The sequence below is a fragment of the Lupinus angustifolius genome, chromosome LG11 (assembly GCF_001865875.1).
Source record: "Lupinus angustifolius cultivar Tanjil chromosome LG11, LupAngTanjil_v1.0, whole genome shotgun sequence".
Classification (NCBI taxonomy): Eukaryota; Viridiplantae; Streptophyta; class Magnoliopsida; order Fabales; family Fabaceae; genus Lupinus; species Lupinus angustifolius.
The window spans coordinates 16,878,217-16,903,461 of NC_032019.1; the positions used below are offsets into that span (position 1 = coordinate 16,878,217).

General features: G+C 31.5%; 3 protein-coding genes across 7 annotated transcripts; 2 read left to right on the forward strand and 1 right to left on the reverse strand.

The window, feature by feature from the left end:
• Positions 1,418-5,534, forward strand: LOC109361015. Of its 3 annotated transcripts, XM_019606292.1 has the most exons (10): positions 1,418-1,509; positions 1,616-1,638; positions 1,699-1,785; positions 2,185-2,247; positions 2,348-2,367; positions 2,480-2,524; positions 3,383-3,444; positions 4,076-4,212; positions 4,311-4,399; positions 5,396-5,534. In XM_019606292.1, exons 1-10 carry the CDS (start codon positions 1,431-1,433, stop codon positions 5,526-5,528), a joined length of 738 nt encoding a protein of 245 aa, XP_019461837.1. In that variant the 5' UTR covers positions 1,418-1,430; the 3' UTR covers positions 5,529-5,534. The 3 variants fall into 3 exon arrangements, with proteins under 3 accessions (XP_019461837.1, XP_019461836.1, XP_019461838.1); XM_019606291.1 differs by having other exon boundaries at positions 1,616-1,785; XM_019606293.1 differs by having other exon boundaries at positions 1,616-1,785; positions 5,400-5,528.
• LOC109361014 (binding partner of ACD11 1-like) lies at positions 10,120-14,831 on the forward strand. Of its 3 annotated transcripts, none has more exons than XM_019606290.1 (5): positions 10,120-10,296; positions 11,487-11,664; positions 12,369-12,450; positions 12,947-13,063; positions 14,153-14,831. In XM_019606290.1, exons 2-5 carry the CDS (start codon positions 11,549-11,551, stop codon positions 14,606-14,608), a joined length of 771 nt encoding a protein of 256 aa, XP_019461835.1. In that variant the 5' UTR covers positions 10,120-10,296; positions 11,487-11,548; the 3' UTR covers positions 14,609-14,831. The 3 variants fall into 3 exon arrangements, with proteins under 3 accessions (XP_019461835.1, XP_019461833.1, XP_019461834.1); XM_019606288.1 differs by lacking the exon at positions 10,120-10,296 and adding an exon at positions 11,307-11,398; XM_019606289.1 differs by lacking the exon at positions 10,120-10,296 and adding an exon at positions 11,312-11,398 and having other exon boundaries at positions 12,375-12,450.
• LOC109360058 (uncharacterized protein At3g28850-like) lies at positions 19,422-20,868 on the reverse strand. Its single transcript, XM_019604802.1, has one exon. The coding sequence runs from the start codon at positions 20,824-20,826 to the stop codon at positions 19,699-19,701; it is 1,128 nt and encodes a 375-aa protein (XP_019460347.1). The 5' UTR covers positions 20,827-20,868; the 3' UTR covers positions 19,422-19,698.

Consider the following 25,245-nt stretch of genomic DNA (forward strand, 5'->3'; position numbering starts at 1 on the left):
GCAAATCAGCACCTTCCTGCATCTTCAGACCATAGAGTCTCTGTTTCAATACGACTTATTTGTTAGAGACTTGGACATGAACCGCTTCTCTAATGTCTCTCGTACCTCTGTTGGTAACGTCAGATCCATAACATGATACATCACTTCATCTGATAGACAGAGCCGTATGGTTCCTGCAACCTTCTCCTTCAACTCTTCCCAATCCAGTTGATTCATACCCTCTGGTTTATTCTCACGCAACGTCTTTGATAGACCTTTTTGAGCCAACACATCCTTAACTCTCGTTTACCACAATCATCGATTACCAGTTCCATCGAACTTCCTCACCTCGAATTTGGCACCTGGGTTAAGAGTCATCTGATACCAATTGTTGGGAACAAGCGAACAATCAAATAGTAAGTATAGAGACAAGAGAATAACACAAGAGATTTGGTAACGATGTTCGATCAATTGTGCCGACGTCCCTGGGAGCATTGAACGACTACCACTATATATTATTAGAGAATAAAGATTAGTGTTTGACTATTCTTCTCATTGCTACATTAGGTTTACATAACATAAATATATATAGCTCTCTACCCCAACCTTTTACATCAGCCCAAACTCATAACTTGTATTGTTGTTATCTAGAGATATTTGTCATTACACAACAAAATTTTTTAATAAGAGAACTATCAATTCTTTAAAGATCTTAAATCTCACGATTCTCCCAAAATAAAATAAAGTTATAATATAAATACATATTTGAATCCATATTCTTGATCTTTCTTTGAAATACTTTCCAGAAGTCGGTACAATAATATTCATCAATCAAACCACATAGTTCATCAAGGGACTTTCACCTTCTAGAAAGGAAAACTATTTTATAATTTGTGTATTATGAACCTAATTGTTCTTATGTGTTAATATATAAGATTGTTGGCAAGAATGAGTACTCATAAAGCCTATATTACTTGCAATTTCTTGAAGTTATATAAATTATCAATATTAGAATACTTATTTTATAACCTTTTAAATAAATAACTAATACAATTATATTAAAATAATGACTAAACATTAATTAGAAATTATAAATTTCTAACACATGCTATATAAATACATTAATAGTATATAGATTTTAAGCTTAACAATATTATCCTACTTTTTTCAATTCTTTTAACTTACTTTTCAACTTATAGTTTTTCTACTTTACCAATTTGATTTCCAAAAAAAAATATTCGAATTAATTTATATGATGAATATAAGTTAAAAGAGTTTTTATCAAATATCATGAAAAATTGTAAAAGTAATTAATTTGATTATATTTAATATTTTTTTAGACTATTTTAAACTTTCAAATTTGCAGTAGTTAGAAGAGGCAAAAGTTTCAAAACCTGGATCCTATATAAAGAAAGCTTCATTTCTGCGAGAAGCATTGGAAGGGAACTTCAATGGCGGGAACAGGAAGTGATCCTCAGAAACAATTCTTGAGCCTTATCCGTAATTTCGCCACCGAGAAATCTCAAGGAGGTACCTCTCTTCATACTCTACTTTTCTTTCATTCTTTCTCTCCCGAGAAATTCAGCAATCGCCGCGATATTTTCTCTTTATATCATTTCATCTTCATCTTTCTCAGAACGAAGAGTAGTTACTCTGAGAAAGCGATTCGAAGATCTTAAATCTGAGCTTAGTGTGGCCAATGCGGAGGTAGAAAATTCTAAGCGATGCAAAGAACTCGTGGAGCAAGAGCTTAAAGGCTTTGAAGTTCAATTGTTCATGATCGAAGCTTCAGTTCAAACACTAGAGGTTGTTTAATGCTTACTATTCTCAGTTCAAACGCTACATTACGATATTGCGAAATTTTGCGAGTTTGAGTTAATTTCTTAGCTACATTATGATATTGTGAAATTATACGAGTCTGAGTTAATTTCTTAGCTACATTATGATATTGTGAAATTATACGAGTTTGAGTTAATTTCTTAGCTGCATTATGATATTTAAAAGTATATGAGTCAGAGATAATTTCTTAGCTACATTATGATATTGCAAAATCATACGAGTTTGAGTTAATTATACTTGGAAGTTGGAACTTCTCTTGTTTAAGAAGAGATTATAGGGACCTCTGTTGACTTTTTATTAAATCAAACCTATAGGGATTTTGCCATAATTTGCGCTTGGTGGATTTTCATTGAAACTTTATTACAGGCAAGGGTGTCTCTAATTCAAGATGAGATTGCTGCTGTTGGATCTGATTCAGAAACTATCAAGGTACACACAAAGTTTTCCTTGCTGGTTTTGGATTCTTGTGCTCTTAAGCATCTCATTGAACCTGTATCTTCTGGAAATTGTGGCTGCGTTACTACTGAAGAGTGAAGAAGCGGCTCTATGGTAAAAAATTGTCAATCACCATTGCATATTTCATTGATTTTGGAAATGAAATTGTTGTTTTAACAGATTTACTTGTATCGCACATGTGTTAAGTTTTCTTGCTTCTATGCAGTGAGCAGTTCATCAACAACATGCTTGAGCTGAATGCCAAGATAAGGTATCTGGTTGATGAAATTATTATGCATTTGTCAAACATATCCTCCAGTTTCGGTTTGTATTCTTCCGCATAAAGTAAGGGTATCAATACAATTTCGATGATCAAGTTTAAAAATAAAGCACCACTAAGGTATACCAAAGGTTTTTTTTTGCTTCTTGATAAGCTATTTCAAAGTGTTTCTATTTCTGGATTTGTGCATGGCACTGTTTATTAGAACTATTGATATTTATTAAAAAAAATAAAACTATTAATTGCCTTTTGAACAAATATCTTTTAGGGATAACTATAATTAATTTATTATTTATTTGTCTATTGAAATTTTGAGAACTAGTTTGGCATTAAGAAGTTCCCTTCCTAATATATAATTAGTGTATGAGTTTCTCTTACGTATTTTTAAATTAGATTATCTTGCAAACCAGTCTTGTATATTTTTAACATAATATTAGTTGCCTAGGCCTTTAGTTTTTTTTACAGATAAGTGCATTTTTCTCCATCATGACCTTTGATTTCAAATTTCTCTCAAATTTCTTAAAACCATAAATGTACACAACAATTCACTGAAAAAAATGCATGCCAAATTTAATTTTGGTTTCTGATACGTTGTGAAAATCCTACACTATTGCATATTTATTGAAATTTGTCCATTTCAAAAATTTGATAATACAGTAGTCTGTAGTCGTACTCTCAATCTTATCTAGTAACTTTCTATCATGCATCTTACACTCTTACAAATAGTCACTTCCATATTATATTTGCTCAATGTATAAATTGGAACAGGGTCATGTTTAAAGTTTACCATTATAGATGCAGCTTTCGCCACCTTGCAGCACAGTCACTAATCCCTCGTTAAAAATGCAGGAAATTTCATGAGAGTATCATTACTTGCGACTTTGATGCAGTAGATGGGGAAGTTTTAACAGGTTCTGTGATTTTCTTACTGTTATATATGATGACTGTCAGCCCATGCTTTATAATGAGGTAAAGGTAGTAGGAAAAAATGAGAATAGAAAAACCAGAGGGATACTTGTGGAGTTGTGGTGAAAGGAAGAAGTTTACCTTTTTTTCCCGTTCCTTCCTTCAGACAACGTGAATTTACTTTGTTTGCAGAAGATAAGCCATGTGCATTCTTCTGGTTCTGATAGTAGTGATTGAAATCACTAATTTCAATTACTAATCACTTGAAACTAAATAACTTCTCAACCAAATTGTATGCTGGTGGTCTTATTTGTATAACTTTCACTATCTCAGGGACAGAAGATATTAATATAATAAACATCAAACAAGGATTTGATTTCATCTCAGTCTTGTTTGAAATATTTAATGCATATTATATATTTTTGTTCATAACAAATTTTTATTAGAGCATGAATGAAGGATTTGATTTCATCTATAATAACATATAAAGGAACTCTGTTCATTGCCCATGCTCTGCATTTTCCTTGACACTCTCTGTCCTTGAACTTTATCCCACTGTATTTTTTGTATCAGTATTAATATTTCATAGTTAGTGTTGTGTCTAGAAGCTGAGGATACACTTTGACTTTGTTTTAGATGCACCAGATGTAATTGTGAAAGAGAGTGATGCTGAAGTTGCATTAATGTCTCTTGAAAGTACACTTTTGGATATAATATCTCAAACAGCTAAAGAAGAGGAGGAATACCAAGCAGAACAGAAGATTTATAAGAATGTGAGTTGAGAATCAAATGCTGGAAGTTCAGGTTCCTTCCCATCATATCTTTAGTTTCTTATAGTTTAACCATTTCTTAAGGTAAGGATAATCTGCAGATCCAGCAGGAATTAATTGATTGTGAAAGGAAGGTGTCTTTAATCAACATCATAGTCACAGAAACAAAAGCATTGCAGGATCTTACCATATATCCTTATACATATGAAAGTGGTAGAGTTGTTTTGGAAGTCTCTGCCTTGGAATTGAGACAACCTAAAATCTTAAAATGTTATCATGTTATGTGTCCCACAGTTACAACCCATAAAGCACTCTTTGAAGATGTATAGTACGTCTGTCTAGTAAATAGGTATGGTTCATCATCATATAAAATCTATTTGATTGGTTAGTAGGCTCCATTCTTATAAGCTACAATTTCAAAGTATTTTGTGCCGAGCTGAATACCTAGAGGCTAGAAACCAGAGAAGGGAAGATCTGATCAGTGAAAGAAGATAACTTGCCAAAATCCATATATTCACTAAACTAAATTCTTGAAATTCTGTTCTCCAGAAGAAATTTAAAAATGAAAACAGATGAGAAGTAAAGGAATTTGTTATTAGAACAAAGAAGAGGGTGCAACGATAAGGTTACTACTTTGGGAACTAGAAATCAAAGGTTCTAATATTGGAAGCAACATCTCCGTTTGTGAGGGTTAGGCTGCATACATTTATTCTTCCCATACCCCATCAACGAGAGTCTTGTGCATTGAGTCGCCATTATTCTATTATTAGAACATAGAAGTATTTTTAGGACCCAAGAGAGGAGAGATTAATTGTTATGGGGAGGAAGCTGTAGAGCATGTAGGAGTGAGTACTGAGTAGCCATTCAGTTTTGATATGTTAAGTATTAGAGCTGAGGCTTAGGGTTGGAAAATAGTTTTTCTCCAATTAATGGGCAATTAATTGTTCTTGGGAGGCTGGACCACCTGCTTCTCTGTGTTTATCTGATTGCCTACTATAGCATTAATACTCCCTCTGCCTTTTGCTTTTGACTCATTCTCTATCAAAGTATTTTTGTGTTCTGCCTTTCCCTACATAACTTCACTCCCATTTTGGTTATTGTGATCTTAGTATTATTAATGGAGATAACATTTTTCTATTGATTAACATCCTCTGAGAAGCTGAGTTATGTCCTTAACTTGAAACAAGCAATCTTCCGAATTAGAAGCAACATACAGTTCACTTGGGGAAGAACTTCAAAAAAGATGCATGTGTCCGAGTTGTCATCTTGACAATTTGGAGGCTGTCAGCGAACTACTTGTAGCAAATGAGGAAGAATGATATCTTGTAAGTAGTCTACTTCTTGACCAAACATTTGAAGTGTTGATAATATTGCATACTACAATGATATAATATTTCATTGATTTCGTAAGACTCATGCATAATAGAGCTAAGCTACATATTGATTTGATTTGTTGTGAACAAGCCAACAATCAAATAGTTAGAGAATAAGGAGAAGATAAAATAATACAAGGAATTTGGTAACGAGGTTCGACCAATTTATGTCTATGTCATCGAGAGTATTGAGTAGGGATGGCAACGGGTACGGGCGGGCACGGGTAGTAGCTACCCGCTACCCGTTTTAAAATAGAAAAGTAATACCCATACCCGCCCGTACCCGTACGGGTACCCGTGAGCGGGTATTTGCGGGTAGTTCTGGGTACCCGCGGGTAGAACGGGCACCCGCGGGTTTCCTCTATTATAAATAATTTTTAAATTTTTTACTTCTATTGTGTTTCAAATAACATGAAACTTAATTATTTTTGTACCTTTTGATTAAATATTTTGCTAAAATGCTAAATTTATTGGTGGTTTCCATTTGTGTGATTTTTTGTTCTCATTTTTAAAAAAAAATAATATATATTTTCTTTGTAAAACATGTGTGTTTCTATACTTTCTATACATGTAATAATATTTGTAGGGTGTTTCATCACCAAACTCATTAAAATATGTAAACAAAGTAAAAGGAAAAAATATACATAGTGTAATAAATGTTAGAATAATATATTTTTTATTTTAATTAAATATAATATATTAATTGAGTGACTATCACTATGTATAAATGAATAAGGATTTGTATTTGTAGCTAACTAGCTATTGTTATTCTTCTCATTAGGTTTACATAATACATAAATATATAATCCTCAACCCTAACCCTTTTATATCAATTCAAATCCATATTTGTATTGCTGTTTTTTGGAGAAATGCTCGGTTATTGGAATATGAGCCATTGCATAACAATCTCCACTTTGACAAATATCATCAATCTCCATTTTCTATCATTGGGTTGGGGTGATCCACTGTCTGAATATCAATTAGTGAATGTCCATTATTTCTATTGTTGTTTTCCAAAGAAAATGCCCAGTCCATTGCACAACACGATTCTCAACAGCAATTGTACTCAGTATTCATAGACAGTTGCCATTTTCCTGATAAATCTACTTCAGTTGACATCCTTCATCATCCTACTGATGTTATAGATTAGTATTGGTCGTGTTAGAACGCAGTTAGTAGCCATCCACGATTCTTCTACTAGGACCTTCGAATGAGCAATTCAATTTCAACGAAGCCATTGTTTGTTGATCTGAATAGGATTTTTCTATAATTTGTTTCTTGGATTGATATCATAATCATCAAACAAGCATTGTGAACTAACAATACATTGGTCTAGTGGTGTAAGGCTCGCTAGATCTCTAGAGAGATAAAAAAGTCAAAGGTTTGATTCCTGAGAACGACACTTGTTGGGAGTTCCTTACTTATAAGGTGAAAGGATACCATTGTTAATGCCAAAAACAAGCATTGTGAACTTACAGTAATGCGGTGCAATGTTGCCAGGGTAACCCCTTTTTTTTTCTCTCCTTTAAATGACAAACAAATTATGGCCAACAATGAAGAAAAAATTGACAATTATTACCATACTATGTTGGTGCTTCTTCTCACTTAATCTGTCTGGAAATCTGCTAGACTATCTCTTTTTCTTTCCTGAGTGTGTCATACTTCTGCAATGCAAATCTTGCTTTTGTATCACTGCCTTGCTACATTATCCCTCAATGATAACATATAGATGAGATTCTCCAACAATAATATCATGCTGTTGCGCAGTTAATACTAGAGAAAACAGTGTAAAACACCATTTTAACGATTGAACCATAAAGTTTCCGGAAATCAGAGAAACAAGATGTATAATAATAACGGCTCAAGAAAAAATGGTGTCTGGGTTTGAAATTGACCATAATTATTATTTTTCATGTTAGGGTGAAGAGCCAAATTGGTCCCCTAGGATATTGGATTAATCCAAATTGGTCTATAAAGATATAAAAAATACAATTTAGTTTACAAAAGTCTTAATTGTGCTAGTCCTTTCATTGGTCCTAAAATCACTTGCTCATTTATATTTTTTTACTAATAGAAAACAAGTCTTGTAACATATTTTACCTTTGCCTTAGTTAATTGATAATTAATAAGCAATTTTGAGGCATTTGTACTAAAGATTTTGTTTTCTTTTCATAGTATTTTGTAGGAATTAGTCCTTGAATAATGAATACAATTTAGATCTGCACCTGAGTGTATCAAAATCAGCGAAACTATTTGAAATCCTTCACTATGGAGTATCAAACCTATAGAACAATGCCACTTTGTCGAGCTTATGAGGACAGTTTTAGGACGTAATATCAATTTTGGCGCCAAATTTAGTTAACTGTAGCAAATATGGTAAGGCCCAGCATCTTTAGATGATGATCATTATCTACTATAATTTATATGCTAGTTATATTAATACTTCAGAGTAAATCTAAGACTAACAATGCCTTACTCCGGTGGTTTAAAATTTCATTAGATGCTCAGCTATCATATTAGGTCAAAGGTTTGGGAGCGGAACTTGTTGCGAAGATAGTTTCACACTTTAAAATGAATTGGAAGAAGATCGTATGTCTCATGTTAGTGTCTGCAACCATGTCCTACCCAATAGTATAGTGTCACATAATATTCTATTTTGTTTCAGCAAGAAGAATGAAATGACACATAATAATGATCTTTATCCAAATAAATTAGTTACACGGAAGAGATACATTAGTTATATAAAAAAAATGTAAGCATGTTTGAATTATTATTAATATAATTTTCATGTTAGTTAATTAATTGTAAAAGGAAGAGAGAAAGGGTGAATTAATATTTTTTATAAAAAAAGAGAAGTAATAAGATAGTGTAGATTCAAAGTATAGTTATAAAAAGATGAAGGTGAGATAGCTATGAAATCATGTTTTTTTATGAGTGTAAAATCTATACATTATACACATAAATTTCATAATTCATTTGAATTATTGTTTTTAAAAAAGTTAACAATATCAAACATTAATAATAAATGATTCAATGTATAAAACATATATGTTATCATTGCATATATCTTTCTTTCTTGCCCGATGATATAAGTTTTGAAAATTAAGAGAATAAATATATAAGGAAACTAGACATTAGGTATTGACTATTTCTTTTTCTAAAAAAAAAGTGTTAAACCATTTCTCATAAAAAATGATATATACTTTTGCAAATCATCTAACTACATAAAAAAATAACATTGTCATACAATGATATTTTACTTAATGATTAATTTACATGGATAAACAAACGTTAATTTATTGTATTGTGGGATGATTTATATGAATATTATGTGGGATAATATATCATTATTTTTTCTCTAACATATAAAAGCCTAAATTCCTATGAAAGATTGTGATGCTAGTGTAGCTTGAAATTTGCTCTTTGCTTTAGGGAATGATAATGAAGCGGATTAGAGTAGGTTCGTGTGTATCCAACATCAAACCGGAGTTAAACTCAGCAAAATTAAAAATAATAGTATCATCTTCGATCTTATCGGATTTCAGGTAACTTGAATCTGACAAAAACTCGCCCAAAAGCTATGGAAGCAAGCAATACTAACTTTTCAACATTAGTTCCAGCCTTCAGTAACCTACAACCATGATGTGTTTGCCTCCATTTCATCTATAATTATGTCAACCAAATACTACTGATTCATAACTAATATTGTATTCCTTTTTATGAGCAATTGTTTAAGAAAATAAACTAAAAGCAATTTTCATGTTGGCTGATTGCTCAAAAGGATATTCACAATATAATGTTATAGTAATCATAAGCCAAGTTCGGGGTCGAATATCAATTATATCAAACCTGAAAGTTGAATTTGGATAAAATCTAAATCTAATCAGATTGAAATTTTCTTGTTAAATTTGTGTTGGATTGAGATGGGTACACACCAATTTGATTTTCAATTTCATGCTTTTAATAATCTTAGAAAGGTGCTGTGTAAAGATTCTCCATTTTCTTCACATGACCTTGTCTTCAGATTTTTTACTGTTAATGATTCAGTTTGTCATTTAGGCCTTGTCATTATATTGCATTAGTCCTCCATAAATTCCTTGCTAAATGAATTGCTTTAGATTTTTATTTTTATTTTCACTTTATAATACTCCTAATCTAGATCATGACAATCATCTCACTTCTATCAAAAACGCGATACCGCCATAATTGACATGGCTTATTCTTCCAATAAATAAAGGTACAAAATCATAAATACACTATCTTAATATACATATGTATAAACTAACAATATAAAATTATTGTATTATTGATAGTTTATATTATTTATATTTAATAAATTCAGTGATAGTTAAATATGAATAATAAATGATATATCGACATTTAAAATCAGTAAATTTGGGATACTAACAAGATGTTAGTATAATAGTTTAAAACCTTGATAAATAGTAAATGGTTCGATTCATAATAAGAGTGATATTTGTCGGAAGAAAGCTTTGGGGCACGCTCCACACAAAAAAAGCAAGCGCGTGGAATTCCGAAACCAACTTTTTCATATCTGCAAACAAAAGTTGGATTGGTTAGGCGCAAGAGTACACACTCTATTTCTATATCTGTATTCTTCTGTTCTCTGAGGCTCCTCTGCTTCAATTCTAAAAAAGGAACTGTTACTGCCATTTTCCACCAATTTCGATCTCACTCCGATACACTCTTACTGGTACTGTGCTTTTAATAAACTCCAATTTATTCTACACCTTATGCTTTTTCCACTTTGATTTTATAATTTTTTTAGTTACTTTCTACTTTACTTTCATTTTCTTGCTGTGCTTTTATTGAAACCCAATTCCTTTTTTCTCTTATAAGACTTTCTAGTCTCCCTTGCATTAAGAAAAGAGTGTTAGTGTAAAACAAAGATTTATATACCTTCACAATTAATTCGTATTATGTTTTTTTTAAGTGAAAGGTAATTAAATCTGAATTATAAATAATAGATTGTAGTAAAAAATGATGTTCATCACATGTTGGAGGAGCTTATATGTGCTGAAATAAGATAACCATAAATTAATTGAAATAAACAAGCATGTTATTTAGGATATTATTCTGTGCACTGAAATTGAGGCTAGGATGGGGTGGGGACCACTTAAACTTTTGGCTAACCTTACATACACCACAGAATTTTCTTCCAATATATTAGAATGGAGTATCTCCTGGTATAACGAGATCTCCTAGTGAAATCATGACATGTGTCATGTTTTATTATTTTTTATAAAAGTATTTTAAAAAATAAACAAAATAGCACGTATGTCATATTTTTACTAGGAGATATGTTATACATTATTCTCTATATTAAATACATACTTTCTAATCAAAAAATTATCTTTGATTTCTTACTCATTATTCTTGGGCATTTGGTAATTAGATCCTGAGCTTTTCTGTCCTTAGTTACAATTCTCTCATTTATGGTATATATGGTGTAACAATCCCATTACATGTATCAGGTTTGCTATAAAGTCATAAAATTAATGTAAAAAGTAATGAAGTGTAAACTCAATTGAATGTACTTGTACAAGGTAACAAAAGTTTTAAATGACAGTTATGGTTTTGGAACTCCCAAAAACCTTGACGTTTTGAACAATTACGGGCAAATGCGGCCACAATTGCGCTCACCATATGGTTTTGGCGACCCCAAAACCTTAAATATCGGCGTCTGCTTGTGAATAAAGATTTAAAACCTTGCAGCAGGTAATTACGAATCAGTGGAAGGAATGGATCCTGCTAAATGATAGATAATGTTTTCTATCCTTCATTAGTTGCAGAAGGTAGCATAAATAAAACTTACAGGGTTCTCTCCTTTTTTTCTAAATATATAATCAGTTATCAATTTTTTTACTTGTATGCTTTCTGCAGGTTTGGTGAATTCGGTTCATTTTTTTTTTCAATTTGAGACTGAGTCACTTGACAATTATATTATGTATCCTGGTGGTTACACTGCTGAAGTTACAAGTTTATCCCCTAACGCTAATGAGAATGATGTGTGCACTTTTTTCGCATACTGTGGTGTAATTGAGCATGTTGGAATTGTAAGGTAATGTTTCTTGACCTTATTTTCTGATATAGATCTTGTAAATTGAAACATAATGTCCATAACTTCATATTTGAGTGATTCTGTTATGAGTTCTACGTTGAGTAATGAAGTAAGCTCAATGTGATACTGAAGTAATCCGGCTCTCCAACCTTATGGACTACGCTTTTGGGTTGTGATCTCTTTATGGGATTAAGTCATAACTTTTGACGAACAGGCCAACTTGTATGCGTTGTAGGTAAATAGATTCCGTTGTTCGCACAACCTGTATGCCTTGTAGGTAAACAGTTTTACTGTTAACCAGGAAATAAAATAGATTGACTTTTCGACACTGTATTTCTCTTCTATCCAAATAAAGGTTTTTCATTATTATTCGATCACAGGTTGGATAAATTTACCATTAGCTTTAAAATTATGAATTGTTGCTAAGACCTATCAAGGAAGCTGTGAATATCTGTTCTTCAATGCATTGCCCTAAATCCTAATGCTTATTCGTAATTAACCAAAAACAGAAGATGCTGAAATCTAATTCTTTTTTTGAAGTTGTTGATATGAGTTTAATTCTTTTATTTCACTATGTTGTTGAATGGAAAGATTGTATACTTCTTAGATGCAAGGCCTAAATGATAGAAATGTTAGTTAACTCTGTAGCTATAACTTATGAAGAATTTCATGGAAATAATAGGAAGAATTTTTCTTTCATCAAGATACAGATCTGGTGAATATGCCTGTACTGCATATGTGACATTTAGGGATGCTTATGCCCTGGAAACTGCATTATTACTGAATGTAAGATTCTCATTCTCTTACCTTTCCTTTCTCCATTTTTGTTAAACTTGGATATCATGGATTGACATAATAAGTAACAAATTTCTTTGATCTTTTAACGGAATTATGTGGTAGATAAATATTGATTGATCATGGTGATTTTCCTTCCTATTGAAGTGCAAGATGGATCCAAAATCTCTTCAAATGAGTCTTATTTTTTGGATGGAGCTAATGATTGAGTTTTGTTTCTTGTTTTGTTTAAGTTCTGCAACCCTGCCTTTGTTGTGCTTGCATTTAATTTCATTTATTTGGAAAAGAGATGTTGAAGTTTGTGATAGATAAATCTATATATACTTTCATCTCCACTGCATTTGACAAAAAATGGTTACCTATATTATGATATTTCTACATTTTTAATCGAACTTATATTCGTTTGTTGTAGAGCATTAGCTATATCTGGCATTTTCGCTAGCATATTGTTTTCTAACATGCATATTTTTGTGCAATACTATTTTAGGGGTCCATGATTTTGGACCAATGCATATGCATTTCACGCTGCGGAGCTTACATACAAGACTGTGATAATTGGAACAGTTATGCATCAAGTCATGAAGAAAGTATTATAACCTCCAAAGTATGCCTGAACTCATTCCTTAGAAAGTTGTATTACTTTTAGTTTGCAACCAAACTGTTAGAAGTTTTCTTTGTGCACATTCAAGAACATTGGTGAACCATGCTATGAATTTGAGGTTGCTCTTTTGCTTTCTCTAAGGTAGACTAGACCACCACAAGCTATATCATGAAGAAACTAAGTTATTTTTTTGGTACTACTAAGGGTAGGTAAGGAACTAATCCCTTTTGGGTGCTTGGCTGCTCCTTCCAACATGTGCCGTTCCTAGGAATCGAACATTTGACCTTTTGGTCATCCTGGGGATCTAGTGGGACCTTACACCACTAGACCAATGTCTTGTTGGTAGAAACTAAATTATTTCAAATAAAGGGAATGGTCAATGATTTTCTACCACAGTCCATTTTAGAATGCAAGAATTATGTTTTTGAAGATTGGATTAAATACCAGTATTTCTTGTCACCTAAAGGCCCTTTAACCCTAAGAAAGAACAATATAAAATAGCAGAAAAATATACATGCAACTCAGCCAAGAAGATATCGCAGTAGTACTCAACCTTCATATTGTTGACATGTCCTTCACTATATGAAGATTATGGTGGTTCCAACATAATCTTATCATGATATATGTAACATTATTAGCAGTATGACAATCTATATTTTCATGGACATCGAATTTGTTGACGGCACGCCTTTTGGGAGCTTCGGTGCAACAATAAGGCTACTTGCATTGTGACCTAGAGGTCATAGGTTCATATATTGGAAATAGCTTCTTCGCTTGTGAGGGTAAGGCTACATACATTTACCCTCCTAGACCCTATTAGGTGAGAGTCTCGTACATTGTACCGCCCATGACTTTTGGGGAGGCAACTTCAATGAAATTTGTTGTTCCCATATGAATTTCTATCTGATGCAATGCATCTTGTTGTTAGTAGTTTTATCTATTAACATATTTTAAACAATAAAGTAATCAGGTAGCAAAATCCAACTTACACTAAAATGTGCATAACATCTTCCACTGTGACCTATAGCAAGTGACATACTGAATTTATGTTGGAGTGACCATTGATTAAGCTAACATTGTTTTTGGTCACAGGATATTCATATGAACAAGTTTGTTTCTTCCCCCGGAGAAGCAATAATTTTGGCCCAGGAGGTTGTAAAAACAATGGTAGCCAAGGGCTATGTGTTGGGCAAAGATGCATTTGTCATGGCAAGAGCTTTTGATGAATCTCATAATGTATCATCTTCAACAACGGCCAAGGTTGCCGAACTCAGCAACAAAATTGGCCTGACCAATACAATAAATTCTGGCATCGAAAATTTTAAATCTCTCGACGAGAAGTATCATGTTACAGATATCACCAAATCAGCTGTAACATTTACAGGGACAACGGCTATAGTTGTCGGAACAGTCACGAGTAAAGCAGCTATGGCAACTGGAAATGCTATAATCAATAGCAGCTACTTTGCTAAAGGTGCTCTCTGGGTTTCAGATATGTTGGCTCGTGCAGCAAAAGGTGTTGCAGATTTGGGTCAGCACAACAAGTGAAACTACAAATGTAAATGGCTCTTATATTTTCTGTTGCTGTACTAAAAAAATGCACCATTTACTTATATTGGAACTGTATTATAGTGTGGCTACTCATTTGGCACAAATGTTCATAGCACTTGTTTTGGAGAATCCATGGTAAGCTGATACTTGTTTGTTTACCTTTTCAGCAATCAAAGCATGTAATTGAGGTTTGAATTGTAAGTATATAGTTTCTTATCTATTTTCATTTGGCAAAAAAAGGTTATTTTGGTTATGTTTTTCTCTCATTGGTCTTTTTAACTTTTATTTTGTCTCACTTTGCCATAAGTTTATTTCCCTTTGTATCATTAGCCTCAATGCTAATTTTCACATAATGTTAGAATATTTTGTTAGACTAACAAAATAATTTTTTTTCATATAGTTTCAATTTGGTTAACATGTGGCTCGTGGAGAGGGAAAAAATATTTTTAATGAGATGAATGAAATAATGCAAAGGCGTTAAGTAAAAGTTAATGTTAGAACTAAAGCTACAAAGAAAAATAAAGTTGAGGATAAAACTAGAATAATCAAATTTTATTCCCACAAATTGGGGTAAACTGTCTATTTTATTTTAAAGGTTTCTCTCTCATATATATATATATATATATATATAACATCAACACTTTGTTTTGTGCCACAACAATGAGTTACATTCATATATGTCCATTTCGCTTTGTTTAGGAGTTAGGAGAGAAAAAGAATGAGAGTGATCAAAGGGTTAGGAAGAGGAAGGAAGGGAAGAGGAAGGAAGGGAAGAGAGAAGGAAGTAAATCTTCTTGTCTGGGATATGAAATTTAGATGAAGGAATGTAAACTAATGATAATGTAAGAATATTTTTTATTTTCTTTTAAAAATGTAATTTACAATAAGAAATGAACAATAATATGTAATTATATATTATCACTAAACATATTTAATTATTTTGACATCTTATCTCAAAAAACCCCAAATTGAAGGAACGTTAAAACTAGACACATGGAGAGTTTTGGAGGGTTTGAGAAACCCTCCAAAACCTTCTCCTCTTCTTCATCCAATTCCCAAACAATAGAGCTTTCCAAAGTTATCCCTTTCATTCTCCTCCAAAACCCCACTTCAAAATAAGGTAATAATGTATTCACATTTACTCTTTCTCATCTTGCCAGAATCATTAAAATTGAGGACCATATTTATGAAAGTTTTTTATTTTATTTATAATAGTCACTCTTTGTGACAAGCATCTCGGGGCTTGGTTTGTTGTTTAGACAATTAGAATAATTCAAAACATATCAAACAAGATTTAATTGTATATGATTGTTGATATCCCTAAGGTGGACTAAACTTTGAAAAAGGATGACAATGACAAAACAAACTCGAGTCAACAAATACTATTAGAATTTGAATTCTTCTTGCACAAAAAGATTGGAGAATTCTTTCAAGGAATTCTAATGCACAAGATAAAAGAATACCTCAAGACTATTATTGATATTGAATTGAATTGAATTACAAGAAGAGGGTTGAGTTCTATTTATAGAATTCCATCAACCAATAACTAACTCTTACCTACCTAACAAACTAATTATACTTAATTAAGCACATGCTAAAATATTTGTTGTTTGGTCAATAAGTTAACCAATTCCTCTTAGCCCATAATGCTTGGGCCAGATTGATCCAACATGCTGATGCATAGGACTTGGCATGATCTAATGTGTGCCCAAGAGTTCCTGGTGTATGGCCAAGAGTGCTTGATGTATGGCCAAGAGTGCTTGGAGCGCCTGGTGCGTGGCCTGATGCGCCTTGTGCGCCTGGTGCGCTGCCTGGTGCATTGCCTAGTGCATCTGCTGATGCGTGACCTGGCTGAGTCTGCCCATGCTTATCTGATGCAGACTGAGTATGAATATTGGCTAATAAATACTAATATGAAAAACGTTCCTTTATGCCAAAGGCAAGGCTACACTGCCTAGCAAAGGACATGTCCAAAATGTTGCCCATATGTAATCTCACTCTACAACACAGTCATACTAATAAGCTAAAAAGGACAAAATCACATCATCTATAATAATGACAGACCTCCATATGAAGTATAATTCACTTCACCTCTAATGTAAATAGGTGAAATCACTCATAAGGAAATGACGTGTATTATCATTTTACTTTTTCTCTCTATTTACACCTATAAGTATTGGCTTTAACCCTGAAGTCTCTTTTTAGATACTTAGGTATTCATTCTAAGGCCAACATATGGCGATAAAGTTAAATACGTTAATCTTCTTCAAATCCCACTAGGTGTTAATCTGATGTATTAGAAAATCTTATGATAAAAAATTATTTAAAAAAGAAGATTGCAGCATTTTAACAACAACAAAAAAGCAGCATTCCATATGTTGTGCATATAACCCTTTCCTCCACATAAGCAATTAATTGACATTTCAACCATTACTGAGTACAATATAATTGTCATGAATTGTGAATTTGATTGGACGGCAAGGGAAAGGTTATTGGTATTTTCCTTGCTTCTAAGTTCTAACTCATTTATTACATTAACATCATTATAAAGCTAAATAAGTAGGTAAGGTGAAAAAGTTTGCTCCTTTCACACAAATCATTGGGATCGTTAACATGTGTCCTTAGAGGTGCATTATTTCATAAATGGCACCACATGATATTATAATTTTAATTCTACCAATATATAAATTATTTCCCATAGTTTGGTTAATGAAATGCCGCATCACCCTACAATGATTAATGAAAAATATCACAGTTATCAATATCGTATTCGTCATTAAACTAACCAGAATAATAGTAGGATAATACAATCATTCAACAAGTAGTTTATTAATTAAATTACAGATAAATTAGATATACATATATATTATAATAACATTAATTTTCAAAAAATACTAAATAAAATGTACGACTTGGTGATAGATAATATTTTAGAAATATAAACAAAGATAATGATGATGTGTTTAATCCCCATAACAATATTTTGGTAAAGATTAAGTTATTTTCATAAAAAAAATATAATTTTAAATAAAACCAGTTGATACGACAAGTACAGTTTAAATGAAAACGATAATGTGATTAATTTTGACTCATATCATTGTATGACCAATATAATTAATTAAATCTACTTGATATAAAGACCAATTCGCTTACGGTTTTGATAACACTAAAAAATAATCTACAAAATCCTTTGGAAGTGTATAGTAAAGTGTATAGTATGGTGATACTCGAAGTCAAAATTGGTGATTCTTCTTGTCTTAGTTTAGGTGCTTGTGTCAGTTTCAAGCTTAGAATATTAGAATTTCAATGCAATGCTCTCAAATTACCCAGTTCAAACATAAATATTCCCAAACAAAATTTAATGAGAATAATAAAGAACTAAAGCTCCTTTTAAAATCTTCTTTAACTTGAAAAAATGTTTTATTTGCTTTTGAACCGTTGAATAAAAAATGGTTCATTAGGTTGAAGTCCTAAAAGCTCTTTATTTTTTAAGGGAGATTAGTGGACATATATTCACTACTTTTCCTGAAGTTGACCAAAGAGTCAAAGACAATGTCTACCTAATATGCTATTTTATGCCCCCACTTAACCTAAGTTTATAAAATAACAAAGAACGTGGAGTTCAAATAAATTTGAAAGGAAGGTAAGGTGATATTCATTAATATAAGACTTGGCATACACTTTCATTTACCAGTTATATAAAATTTTGATTTCTTTTTTAATAAGATTCATAATTATATAACCAACCAATTGCAATATAATATTAAAATCAGCGGCTAAAGTTTGTGCTTGTAAATGTTAATTGCATTGAGCTTATAAACCCCACCACCTACAAGTTTATCACCTAATTAGCTTTACGATGACAAGAGAGTATGTTTTCTTAAATTCTCTTATATATGGAAACATGTCATCCCAATTAAAAAATTACAATTACTATTATTGTTTAATTTTTATTATCACAAGATAATGTATAAGACAATAAATTTGTGAGTAAATTACATTTACATTATCTTAGTTTTACAACTACAAAAACCCTTCAATTTATATGCATACATTACACTCACTACCCTACATAGAAATAATAAATAAGTGTGATCTTTTAAACAAAAAAGGATGATAAATGCAATTAAGTTAAATAAAATATGGTATTTTGTTGAAACAAGTCCAAATAGTATGAGTCAATACATTTTTATTACTTTTTGTTCATTACAATATAATATAAGAGTGATTTAAACAATAGCTCCTTAGAATGTTGATGTATTTTATACAAAAAATAATGAAAATGATTAACTCGTAAACTATTAACATTTGTCTCCATAATATATCATATTTTGTTTAACTTAATTACATTTACTATCATTTTTATTTAAAATATCACACTTGTTTCTCGTACAAAAATAGTCAGTGTTAAGTATATATATAAATTAGGTTGTTGTAGGTGTAAAAAGAGAAGGTGGTTATATAATTTTATTAAAACTAAGGGATATTTAATCTAAATTTTTATAGTGAACAGGTTCAACTTTAGGGCCCTAGAAAACATTGAAGACCCCCAATGCAATGACTTTCTATCTGAACTTTGAAATAGCAAAATGGTTAAAGAACAACTCAACAACACATTATGAAGTAAAAGAATGCAAATGCTGCTACCTTTCTGCATTTCTTATTAATTTTGAATGGAAAGGAACAGTATACAACCATCTTTTTTCAGAATGGAAAACTGAAAAGTATAGATCCAATAGCACTGGTTGTGCAGAGGGACTCAATGTTCCATCCTCTCTACAACTATCCAGCATCATTCTCTCCAATAAACAGAAATTAAAATTCAAAAATTTGTTGAACATAGTTACCTGGTTCAACTTAAAGAAATCTTGTAATAATAACGTAAAATTATGACAAACCGTGTACCTAAATGGGTATCCATACCCTCGTTTATATCGAATTCCATGTACATGTGCACGTTCCGTCTTAAATGAAGTCTTGTAATAATAATATGAAGGCCGAGAAACCACATAGAACCAGGTATCTTGAACTACTAGAACTGGTTCCACATACTATGTAATATCCGCATAACTAGTAACTCATCTCTGCTAATAGCAGCATACAGGGCACCTAATTAGTCCATTTTCATTGCAATCAGGGCAACACTGAAATCCATACCGATCCGTAGCACCATCATCTTGATCGTCATCATCATCATCATCACTTCCACGATAAATTTTACAGCTTCCGTAACAGTTTTCGCAAGCAACGAACCTTATATCCCCACATGCCTCACATAATCCACTACCATTGTCCTCAATCTTGTCACAAGAAACAAACAATTTCTCAAGTTTACCACTCTCATGCAGTTTCTGAATTTCCTCTGCTCCACCAATGTAACCTCTCCCAACAAACACTCTTGGCAATCCTCCTCCCACACCATAACCATCACCTAACAATTCTTTCAGCTCCTCCTTGAACTCCGAATGCATCGATACGTCGCGCTCGTCCACTCGCACACCTAGTCCTCTTAGAATACTCATCACTTTGCAGCAATCCTCATAAGTCTTTCGTACCCCACGCAAGCTTGTGAAATACAACACAACCTTGTCCTTCCCAAACTTGTTATCAGCTGCAGGGTTAAAGACAAATGGTTGACAGAACGAGGAAAGGACTTCGGGTTCGAATTCTGAAATCGCAGGGTTGATTTTTGATTCATCTTCCTGTGTAATTTGAACAAACATGACTGGTTTAGGCGAATCAACAACAGCATTTGAATCGAAAGAGATGCTCCGGAATCGGAATGGACTGGTGTCTTCTAGGCCTTCCATTAATTCCCATGTGTTGATGATAGTCTGTGGCTCACCAGGTGGTGTCTTGGTTGGGGTCATGGGAGTAACAACTTTTGTTATCTTTTGTTCAATCATGTTGGACCAAGTTTTGGCTTCTATTAGCCCCATTGAAAATTCTTCTTTTTTCTCACTCTTCTTCTTCTTCTTCTTGTCCTCTTTGTATCTGAAGAAATTATCATTAGTAAATGTTAAATCGTCGCCGGAATCATCACCATCATCATCATGGTCATGGTGACAAGGGAAATTGAGTTTTAGAGTGCCCAATGTAGTAGAGGTCAATGCTACAACATGTTCAGTTTGAGGAGGTGCATGATGAATGTGCATTGAGTTGCTTCTTAGTTTGGATTTGTGACATTTTTTCTGCTTGGAATTAGTGCAACCCATTAAGTAAATATCAGAATGGAGAATTAATATAAGAAATTCAGAAACTGGTGTATTTGAATTTGCTTCCAGATTGTGATACAATTCACCAATGTTGTAAGCACTAAGATGAGACAACTAAAGGAGAGAACACCAAACTTTAAAAGGTGTTTGAAATTGAGATGAGAGACAAATCTAAGAAAGAGTAAATGAAAAGGAAAATAATATTTGATCAAAGGAACTGTTGAACAAGTTTGATCATATAGGACAAAGAGTTGCTAAAATTCAAAGATGTCACTTTACTTTACATAGTTTTATTGATTAAAAACCTCAATTTTGGTTCATTAAAATATTTAACAGTTTGCTTTATCTGTCATTTTGGTAGTTAACATTATAAAAACTTGCTTTGTCTCACAAGTTGGTAATTAACATGAGAAAAAGATATATGCATTATGAATGATATATTGTTATTAACAGTGTATGAGTTTTATATATTGTTATTGTATTATTTATCATTGATATTTAATTACTTTTAGTTTTTTCAAAAAAGTAATCCAAACGAAGGGTGAACAATAAAGTATATGGGTATAAATCTTTACGCTATCTGTGTACAGATTTACAATCAATTAACAATATAAAAATGCTTTAATTTTATGAATGATAATATATGTTTTTAACAAATCCTCATATCTAGGAAAGTGACATATTTTTTTGGTACCACCAAGGATATTCCCTCACCTTTTTGAGTAAGAGACTAATCCATTTCGGGGTTCATGACTGCCTCTCCCAACAAGTATCACTCCTATGAATCGAACCATCAATCTTATAGATCTAATGAGACCTTACATTACTCAATCAATATTTTATTGGTTAGGAAAGTAACATATGTCACTTGTAAATTAATTGTTAAATAAAGTATCAGTCTTTGATAAATTACTTTTCTTTTGATATAGGGAATTTTATAGAAGGATTTCTAACTTTACATATCATTATTCATGTTCTCTAACATCATTGAGTATTAGCAAACTTTAATGAAGACTTAGATCTACTATATTGCACTTGTTACATTCAATAATTCAAGCCATTAAATTTTATGTAGATTTTCTTCTTCAAAATAAATGATTTTGATTAGGGATGGTAAAATTATCTAGAATCCAAAATCCATCCAAACTAAATTCATCCAAATTCATTTGTTAAAATTAATGGATTTAAATGAATATAATCCAATGGATAATGTTGATAATGGATGGATTCAAATCCATCAATTATATCCAATGGATATCCATGGGTATATTCATTTGGATGGATACCCAATCCATCCAAAAAAATAAAAATAAAAACAATTTTTTCCCAATTAATTCTATATTAAAATAGAAAAATTTCTCTTACCTTTCTAAACACAATTCCACACATTTTACAAAAGTTGAAAATTGCAATTGTGATTTTAAAAAGTGCTTATCAAAAAAGTATAAACGATTTCAGCCTTAGTGCTTTACCCCAACATCTTAACGCAAAGTATAAATACATCATTTTTGTTATTGACTAATGTGATAATATAATAACAAAATGAAATATTTCTGGATGATGAACTATTGCATATAACTTATGGAAGTCCCAATTATTAGGAGTGTAAGCGGCTCCAGTTTAAACCTGAAACCGATGAAACCGAACCGAACCATAAAATGTGGTTCAGTTCGGTTTTTTTTATTTAGAACCATTTAAGTTTGGTTCGGTTTACGGTTTTATAAATTTTGGAATCGTTAGACCGAACAACATATTAAAAAATAATTTTATTTTATATTTGAATGGTTAAGCTTTAAAGTTAGGATATAAAATATGATTAAGAATTTAGAATTATTAATACATATAGGCTATAAATAAGATGCAAATAGAAAAAATTAAATAGTAAACAAACCTAAATATCTATTATCTCTATTATCCATTGAGAAGATAGAAAGAAAACTAAAAAACTAGTATACTTTTTGTTAATATTCAGAGATGAAATTAATTAAATAAAGAAATTAATGAACTAAAAGAAAATAAAGGAAAAACTTGAGGACATTACTAATGATGTGGAGTATTAGGTGTTACTGTTGAACTAAAATATTGGTACCAAGTTTGTCATTCTTAAATTTTGTTGGACATCGTCGAAGATTTTGTGGACTAAAATTTCAAGTTTGTAGTGCGTAGAGATGTTGAATTATTATTATTTTACTAGAAAGAGTATTAAATACTTTATTCTTGATGTGTTTAGTATTCATTTAGTTGACTCTATACCTTGCAAATTTTGTTCATCTATTTCTTAAAGGATTTTCTTTAAATAAGTTAAAAAACCGAACCGTTAATGAATAGTTCGGTTTGGTGCCTAAATAAAATTTGCGATTAATCGAGTAGAACCGAACCGTATCTTTGTGTTAGGTTCGGCCACTAAATTGCGTCAAAAATTGAACTGAACTTTTACACCTCTGCCAATTATATTGCAATAGAGATTCTTGCCAATAAGAGTGCTTATAAAAAAACTTCACAAATTCACCTTTTTAAAAGTGTTTATCAAAAAAGCAATTTATAAAAGTGTTTGTTAAGAAAATTATTTTTTAAAATGTGTTTTTAAAAAAAATCACTTTTTAAGAATCATTTTTAAAAAAAACACTTTTTAAGTTTTTTAAAATTGATATTTAAAAATGATTTACTAAATAATAATTTTTAAAAGAAATTTTTTTCTTCGAATTGCTTTATTAAAATTGTTTTGTTCAAATTAAAAAAAGTATGTTGAATATCCATCCATCCAATCCATTAAAATGGATATATGGATAGAATGGATGGATTGAAATCCATTGGATACAAATGGATTGGATAATTTAAAAATGCGATGTAATGAATTTATATGGATTGGTGGATAGTTTTATATCCATCCATTAGGATCCAAATCCAAATCCATCCAAACTCATCCAATTGCCACCCCTAATTTTGATGGTTAGATTGCATGCCTTAGCAAATCCAAATCCTTTGGATGGGTTGTTTGTTGTTGGCACATTTCATGTGAGTTAGGGATGACAACCAACATATGTAATATTTATCTGCTACTCGTTCTATAAATGGAAAATTTATTTTATCCACCCATATTCATATGGATACTCGCTTGTGGTTTTAATGAGTATCCGTGGATATAACAGGTAGCCACTTGTATCTATTAATTGCTTTAAAAATTGAAAAAAGAAACTTTATAAAATAATTACGTTTTAGACATTTTACTTGTTAGTTGTAAAAAAAAAATTGAAAATAACATTGTTTCAAAGTAATGTACAATGTGCAACACCAAATTAAACTGTGCAAATTTAAAATTCTAAATTCAATTAGATATTAAAGTAATTTTATATAGTACCAGTATAATCATGCCTACTCAATATATTTTGGGTAGTTTGAGGAATTCGTTTCTATAATCCGCAGACACCCATTTATGATTTGTTCTTTTACCTATACGGATTGCCAACAGGTTGGATTCGAGTTTTTTGCCAACCCTAATGCAGCCTAATAACTACTCCACAAACCACCAAATCAAATTTGGAAGATGTTGGTTAACAAGGGCTCTAACATACCTATAGGGGATGAATAGGTGGTTTGGTTTATAATTAAAAAAAATCGGTTACAAAAGATATTCGTTGATTTTCACTAGTTTTAATCGATTAAAAGATTACTTAATCAATTAAAGAAAGCTCTAGTTAATCGAGTAACGTTAGTCGTAATCTATTAACTCGATTAGTTTTCTTGAAAATCTTCTGTTCTTGATACAATGAAATGCATTGATCAACCCATTCTTACAAGCACTTTGCGAGTTCAATTAATATGATTAATCATGCAAAAAAACTTTTTCAACAATCCTAATATGAATACAATTCAAGCTAGTGGAAATTGATAATTTCGTAAATGTAAAAGTGTAGGGATAAGAAAAAATTGACATGATCGATTTATTCTGGTTTGATTACCAATCACTGCAATCTATATCCAGTCATCCCTTCTGATATGAGAGATTTGATTTCAATATAAAGAAATCGAATGTCTTTCCAAACACTTCTTCCACCAAGAACCTCTTGGATCAAACTTCTAAGGGATACCTCGCCACTTCTAGCTTAGGATTTCTTCCTGAAATCTTCTCTTATTCTAAGGTGATAATGTTGAGATATAATGTATGCTCAAGAACCAATTTGTCATGTTTATAATAATAAAGTTATATGTATTATCATCTTAATATCATATTCATTATTTATCAAAATAATTAATATGAAAAATCATTGATTAAAATTAGAGATTTATTATTATAATAGAGATTATAATAATGAGAAATAAATCTTTTATAATTTTAATCCAAATTATTATTGATCATAGGATTATTGAGCTTAGGATACTATTAATCCGGATAGATCAATATATGTGTAATGGTCTTTA